The following is an 8164-nucleotide window of genomic DNA, read 5'->3' on the forward strand; positions in this document are numbered from 1 at the left end:
GGATGGTATCCACATCCAAATGTTGCTGCATTTATCAACCCATAGTCTGCGTTACCTCCTTCGCCTTTATAATCGAATTTGGACCGACAGTACTTTTCCCAGACGATGGCGGGAAGCTATCGTCGTTCCTGTTCCGAAACCTGGAAAGGACAAACATCTCCCCTCTAGCTATCGCCCCATTTCTCTCACGAGTAGTGTCTGTAAGGTTTTGGAGCGTATGGTGAATTACCGTTTAGCCTGGTGGCTGGAATCCCGCAGTCTTTTAACACCTGCCCAATGCGGATTCCGAAAGCATCGTTCTGCAGTTGACCATCTTGTTGCTCTCTCCACTTACATCATGAACAATTTTCTCCGGAAACGGCAAACAGTAGCAATATTTTTTGATCTGGAGAGAGCATACGATACCTGTTGGAGGACAGGCATCCTCCGCACACTGTTCTCTTGGGTCTTTCGAGGTCGGCTGCCCCTTTTTCTTCGCGAATTTACGGCAGAGCGCACATTTAGGGTGCGGGTGAACACTACTCTCTCCCGTACTTTCTCCCAAGAAAACGGGGTACCCCAGGACTCCGTGCTGAGTGTTGTACTGTTTGCCAATCCAATTATGGATTGTCTCCTTCCTGATGTCTCGGGCTCCCTCTTTGTGGACGATTTTGCGATCTACTACAGCTCTCAACGGACCAGCCTTCTTGAACGACGTCTTCAAGGATGTCTCGATCGCCTCCACTCTTGGAGCATCGAAACCGGCTTCCGTTTTTCTCCCAGTAAGACCGTTTCTGTTAATTTTTGGCGACGTAAGGCGTTTCTTCCGCCCTCCTTACATCTAGGTCCTGTCAACCTTCCGTTTTCAGACGTCGCTAAATTCTTGGGTCTTATGTTTGACAGAAAACTGTGCTGGTCCTCCCATGTTTCCTATCTTTCGGCTCGCTGTCTGCGATCCCTCAACACCCTCCGTGTCCTGAATGGTACCTCCTGGGGAGCGGACCGAGTGGTCCTTCTCCGCCTCTATCGCGCCTTAGTGCGCTCGAAATTGGACTATGGAAGCATAGTCTACTCCTCTGCTCGGCCGTCTATTCTTCGGCGTCTCGACTCGATCCACCACCGTGGATTACGCTTAGTGTCTGGAGCTTTTTACACCAGCCCTGTGGAAAGCCTTTATGCTGAGACTGCTGAACCTCCGCTGTCCAATCGGCGAGCAGTCCTTCTGAGTCGTTATGCTAGCCACCTGTCTTCCATGCCTGCAAATCCAGCCCATGACATTTTTTTCGACGCCTCCTTTGATGTAGGGTATGCAGGCCGCCCCTCTTCCCTACTACCACCGGGAGTCCGCTTCCGTCAACTGCTCCATTCTCTTTCATTCCGCTTTCCTAAAACCTTCTTGACAACTTGGGGTACAGCACCGCCTTGGCTCCGTCCCCGGATCTGCCTGCTCCGTGACCTTTGTCGATTTCCCAAGGAAGGTACCCCTTCACTTGTTTATCGTCGGGCATTTGCTGCTCTATGTGCACAAATGACAGAAGCCACATTTATTTACACCGACGGCTCGAAAACATCGTTAGGTGTAGGGAGTGCCTATATTGTTGGCGACACCCCAAATCACTTTCGGCTTCCCGACCAGTGTTCGGTTTATACTGCGGAGCTTTACGCTGTTCTCCAGGCTGTCCACTACATCCGCCGCCATCAGCGGATACAGTACGTCATCTGCTCAGATTCTCTCAGCTCTCTCCTCAGTCTCCAAGCTCTTTACCCTGTGCACCCTCTGGTCCACCGGATTCAGAACTGTCTGCGCTTGCTCCACCTGGGGGGCGTCTCGGTGGCGTTCCTCTGGCTCCCGGGACACGTTGGTATCTGTGGAAATGAGGCGGCTGATATTGCAGCCAAGGCTGCGGTCTCTCTTCTCCGGCCAGCTGTTCAATCGATTCCTTTCGCCGATCTACGGAGCGTTTTATGTCGTCGTGTTCTTCATTTATGGCACGCACATTGGTCGACACTTCCCCATAATAAATTGCGGGACGTGAAAGCTCTTCCTTGTGCTTGGACCTCTTCCTCCCTAACGCGTCGTCGGGAGGAGGTAATTTTAACTAGACTCCGGATAGGGCACTGTCTTTTTAGCCATCGACATCTTTTAAGCGGCGATCCTCCCCCACTCTGTCCCCACTGCTCTCAGCTGTGGACGGTCAGACACCTTTTAATTGAGTGCCCCTATTTTAATCCGTTACGCTCCCGTCTACAGCTATCGCCTGATATATCGTCGATTTTAGCAGATGATACGCGCTCAGCCGATCGCGTTCTCGAGTTTATTAGTGCCAGTGAAATGACGTCAGTCATTTGAAGCTTTTTTTTGGGGACAACCACCCCTTCTTTAGTGGATTTTTAAGCCTTCCTTCTGCTTTTCGTTTCTCCAGTTTTATGACTTTCGTTCCCATTGCCGCTGGTTTCCATTTTCGGTTTTTTACTGTTTCCTAAGTCACGGACCGGGTGCTAATGACCATAGCAGTTTTGCGCCCTAAAACCAAAACAAAACAAAAAAACATCAAGAGCGATGTTTTACAAATGTGGATTAAAGTTAAGTATTCCAGAAGCTACGTACTTTTCTTTATAGCATTAATTACGTATCCTGCTTCAGACCTCACGCCAGCCTGCGTGAGTTTAAGCGCGTGCCTTTCGGCTTCCTCTCATTGTGTCTGGGCTGTCTTGTCTAGACACAACACTAATACCGACCCTTTACCTCATCCTACTGTAAATGAGCTAATGTGAACTGTAGTAAACTCGAAGTATAAAAACAATTATTTGGTTTTTAACGTTAAAATATTTGTTGGATATTTTGCTATTGGCAGCAGCGAATGTTTTGATAGAGGAAAAAGTGTAAAACAGGCAGAGGTGCAATTATAGGCACACCTCACGACGAGGGTACGGGAAGTGCTGCAGTCTGGGGACTGAAAACGGTGTCTATTGTTAATAGACGGTAGCAGTGAACAGTTGGAAGCATTGTTTCAAGCGTCGGTTATTGTCTGAATTGGTGTTTGTTCAGAACTGCAAACGTTTGGCAGGTATGTGAAATCGTTTTCTTTTTACATCCTTCTCATTATTTTAAAAAAAGTTTCTCAGTGATATCCAGAATAATGTAATCCTAAGCTACTTTTAGAAACACGTTTTACGTTACACACGCTTTTACGTTAGACGTGATAGTCGCCATGTTGCTTAAGGATGGTTGGTGTGAATGGGATATGGTTAGTTGAATTTTGTTTAACGTTCGTATATACAACTTACACAGCAACAAACAAACAAACAAAATTTTCAGATTGCGATAATAGACCTTCGTGCTTTTTTTCGTCTTTGCAGAATGCCGAGAACGAAGAAACGCTATGAATGTAGGACCCAGACGTATCAGTGGAGTAAATCTCAGATGGTACGTGCCATAGCAACTGTGAAAACAAAAGAGGTTTCTGTGAAAGGTACTGCAAGAGCACTCGGAGTGCATCGTATCACTTTGCAGAAATTTCTTAAACTTGATAAAATCCCTGAACAAGCGGTTCAAGAGACAAAGCTTTGAAGGAAACCGATTTTAAATGCAGACCTCGAAAAACAGCTAGTTTCTTATCTCCTTGGGATGGAGCAAAAATTCTTCGTGTGCACTTTGGCGGATCTGAGAAGAATGGCATTTTTATTTGCCCGTACAAATAGTTTGACAACCCCTTTCAAAGGAGAAGAAATAGGACGTACTTGGGCTGACCTTCTTCTTGAGAGACACAAGGATCAGCTGTCAATTCTCAAACCTTGTGGAACATATGCCAGAACCTTCAGCTTCAATAAAGAGAAAGTGATGGTTTTCTTTGAGTTATTAGCAGACACTTTCAACAGACACTCATAACCAGCAGACCGAGTGTGTAACGTGGAAGAGACAGGCCTGTCTATTATCCAAAGCAAAATTCCGAAAGTGATAGGGATGAAAGGGAAGAAACAAGTTGGAGCTCTGACGTCTGCAGAAAGAGGGGCTACAATCACATTTATCGGATGCTTGAGCGCTTCGGAACATTATTTCGCGCCAATGAAAATTTTCCCTAGAGCCAGCAAGTCCCAAACTCTAACGCGGAGCTGCCCCCCCTAGTGCAATTGGTAGAACCCATCCTTCAGGGTGGGTTCAAAACAATTTGTTCACCGAATGGTTCATTCACTTCACTGAGAAAACATGTCCGACTGAACAAAGTCTTGTTCTCCTCATCTTGGATGGTCATTATAGCCACGTTCGAAATCCAGATGTAATTGACTTGGCGAAAGAACACCACGTGACTGTCATCTCACTTCCTCCACACTTGACCCACAAACTGCAGCCTCTAGATAAAACGTGAATGGGACCTCTGAAAACGTACTTCTCCGAGGTAGTGAGTGTATGGTTGCATCACAATGGGCGTCCTCTCACACCTTACGACGTTACAGAGGTTTTTATTCAAGCCTGCCTTCGAACCCAATCAGCTGAGATAGCAATAAACGGATTCAAAGCAACTGGGTTATACCCCATGAACCGTTACATCTTTACCGACGGTGATTTCACAGCATCTTAGTTGGTTTCAGGAAAACTTGTTCCACAGCGGAAGATAGACCTAACGTTTCTGCTATCTCTGGACCATCGATATCATCTGCTTCTTCTTCGAGTTATCCTGATGTACAGTCACATCAGGCTTTAGCTATGCCAGTTGATCAAGCCACTGAAACACTGGGAAGTTCTCCAGGGATATCAGCAAATGCAGTTTCACCATTCGACAAATCTTCTGCCCCAACCTTAAGAAGAGAACCACAACGCGGGGACGAAAAGCAGCAACCACCTACCACATCACTGGAACGCCATACAAAGATCAGTTCAGAAAGTCACTTGACAGTAATGCTTCAAGAAGAGGCTGTTGAGTTTCCCTGGGGTTGAGGCTGCTCTGCGGACAGAGGTGCAAAATCCAAAAGCCATAAAAAAAAAAAAAAAAAAAAAAAAAAAACAGAAAATTTGTTTCACAAAACTATCTGATTCATCATCGGATTCTTCAGGCTCCTGCAGCCCTCACTTTGTGGACAGCGATAATGAACTTGATGTGAACGATGGGGATACACCAGACTCAAAGGATGAAAGTTGTATCTTTTGTGATGATAAGTTCTCCCAAGACAGGAGACGAGCGGTGTGGATTAAGTGTGTTATGTGCCAAATGTGGGAATACTTACATTGTGCCGGTGCTGAAGGAGCTACTTACATTTTCGATCACTGTAAATAATTTCAAATTTCATGCATATATGTACGAATGTTGCTTTTTGTAGACTGGTCTACAATTTTGTTTCGTTTTAACCCATTTCATTAAAATATTTCAGAAGGTTTCCTCCACCATTTTGTGGATGCCCGTATATGCACCGCCTTTTCTTAAGTTCCAATTTACAAACTTTTGTAAACCTTTGTTTTCGAATAGAAATAATGGATACTAATCATTGTTTCGACCCTCATCATTTCTTAAACTTGTTGTACTTGTTAGTTGAGGTATAAAATCTAGAATTTTTACAAAAGAAGGTACATTAAGCCAAAACCAAAAGAAGGTGCTAATATATACAACTTTTCCTCTAGTAAAAACGTAACACAGAAAAGTAAAGTATGCTCGTAGGTTTAAAGTATTTTTAATGATTGATGAAATCTTTGGCTGAAGATGACGAGTATGGAAGTCGCTGAATGATGCTGCACCTCTGATTGTATTACTGGATTTTAATTTCAGCACATCTCCATGGGGAGGAGAAACAACCAAGCTTCAGGTGCTTCAACATTGACCTCCTTGATGATAAAGAGTAGGAAATTCATTGAAACGTTGCTTCAAGTCGACGCTGTCACTCGGCTGCTGTCACGAGCAAGATTTCACGAGTCAGATTATCTGAGAAAGCCTACACTCCCAGTTTTTAATGATGTTTTCCGAAGAAAAACGTTTACTCCAAAGCGCCACTGAATTCTCTAGCAGAAAATTTACTAGCAAGTATTGTTGTTGACTATTCATAAACGTTCTTCTTGGAATTGGTAGGAATGTTATAAAACAACTACTGAAACCATTTAATAAATCTGGAATGTACTGTTTCCTAAATATTATTTGACATTCCATTAAATGATGCAATCAAAACAAAAGATTATATCGGAACCATACACACAGCACCGAAGTGAACTAGTGGCAAATTACCTTAGCAGTTGGGGCTGAGAGCTTAACGTTCGGCCGACAGCGAGATTATTCCAGACTAAAAAATTGAAATGATCGTATGGCATTATTGGCCGGGACGACCCCATTCGGTGGAGTTCGGCCGCCGTATTGCAAGTCCTTTTTAGTTGACGCCACTTCGGCGACTTGCGAGTCAGTGATGAAAATGACGGTGAAAGACACACAACACCCAACCCCCTGCCGGGAATCGAACCCGGGCCCCCTGCCCGCTAAGCGGTAACGCTACAGCTAAGCTACAGCGGCGGATATTCGAGAGTAATTAACTGAAGAAGAAAAAATTATACTGTGCTTTTATGATCCTCTTTTGGAAAGAAAACAAAAGGCGGTTTAATCTTGAGAGAAATCATACACTGTATTACCTTATACCAAGACGTGCTTTCTGGTTACGAGTAAGAAGATTGCGAGAACGAAACCGCGACGGATCGGCAAGCAGAGGAAGTCAACCGAGACGCCGAGATGCGGAGAAACCGTCCGTGACACGAGTATAAATACGTGTGGGAGCGCTGGACGAGGCAGCACAGTCGTCCTGCGACGACTGATCCCACAAGTGTCCAGTCACTCCGGCAGCAATGGCGAGATCGCGGGCTTCTAGCAGGCGGCTGCTTCTGGCGCTGTGCCTGGGCGCCGCGCTCGTGGCGACTGTGGCCGCGGGAGGCTACGGAGGCGGAGGGCACGGGGGCGGCGGGGGCGGAGGACACGGCGGCTACGGAGGCGGCGGCCACGGAGGTGGTGGTGGCGGCCATGGAGGCGGTGGCGGTGGTCACGGGGGTGGTGGAGGTGGCCACGGAGGCGGCAGTCATGGGGGCGGCGGCGGTCACGGAGGTTATGGAGGCGGCGGTCACGGAGGCGGCGGCGGTGGGCACGGAGGCGGCGGTGGTGGACATGGAGGCTACGGAGGCGGTGGTCACGGAGGCGGTGGTGGTGGACACGGAGGCTACGGAGGCGGTGGTCACGGAGGCGGTGGTGGTGGACACGGAGGCTACGGAGGCGGTGGTCACGGAGGCGGTGGTGGTGGACACGGAGGCTACGGAGGCGGTGGTCACGGAGGCGGCGGTGGTGGACACGGAGGTTATGGAGGCGGCGGTCACGGAGGCGGCGGCGGTGGGCACGGAGGCGGCGGTGGTGGACATGGAGGCTACGGAGGCGGTGGTCACGGAGGCGGTGGTGGTGGACACGGAGGCTACGGAGGCGGTGGTCACGGAGGCGGTGGTGGTGGACACGGAGGTCACGGAGGCGGTAGTGGTGGACACGGAGGTCACGGAGGCGGCGGCGGCGGCCATGGAGGCGGCGGCGGTGGTGGTCATGGTGGTCACTATGGCCGCTAAGTATCACTCTTCCTCTCTACTAAGCCATCTCCTACTTTCGGACACTAAAAATTCCCACTCCTGTACTGTCTGAACATTGAGTCAAAATTTTTATTTCTTCTTCAATAAAATGTCGCTTAAACTGTACATTAATTGTTTTCCGTACTCTTTCTTCCCTTGTTTTTATGTCACTCACTTTTATGCCGTGTCACTCGTTTCTGAACACGAAAACGTTTGTGAGTTTCAACACAGTAGTTGCCTTATTACGAAGGTTCTACTGCATCTTATCTTGTTATCTGGTAACCAACGTATTAGATTCTCCATTGTTATATGTATGCTTTTAAAGCAACTGGTAAATTAACTTACTCTATAAAAAGTGTTAAACTTCCAAAACGAATCTAAAAGAGAATTTCCTTTCTATCATGTTTCCGAAGTACTATGGAATAAATTTAAATCTTTCAGTTACGCTAGATCAAGTCTACAATAGTGTATATTGAAATCTCTATTCAGGTCGTATACTTTGTTATCACATTGTCGAAGATTCTTGGCTGATATTTGTGCAATTCAAGGTACATCGATTAGAACAGAGAAAATATCGTGAAAATTAGTTCCATTCACCAGTTCATGTAACAACTG

The 8164-nt window shown here is 46.8% G+C and overlaps 1 protein-coding gene across 1 annotated transcript; it reads left to right on the plus strand.

Annotated features, from left to right (window-relative positions):
* The first annotated feature begins 6784 nt into the window (after positions 1-6784).
* On the plus strand, positions 6785-7675 carry LOC126480676 (uncharacterized). Its single transcript, XM_050103900.1, has 2 exons — positions 6785-7079; positions 7203-7675. The coding sequence occupies exons 1-2, from the start codon at positions 6794-6796 to the stop codon at positions 7547-7549; spliced, it is 633 nt and encodes a 210-aa protein (XP_049959857.1). The 5' UTR covers positions 6785-6793; the 3' UTR covers positions 7550-7675.
* Positions 7676-8164: the final 489 nt, after the last annotated feature.

The sequence above is a fragment of the Schistocerca serialis genome, chromosome 5, assembly GCF_023864345.2.
Source record: "Schistocerca serialis cubense isolate TAMUIC-IGC-003099 chromosome 5, iqSchSeri2.2, whole genome shotgun sequence".
Lineage (NCBI taxonomy): Eukaryota > Metazoa > Arthropoda > Insecta > Orthoptera > Acrididae > Schistocerca > Schistocerca serialis.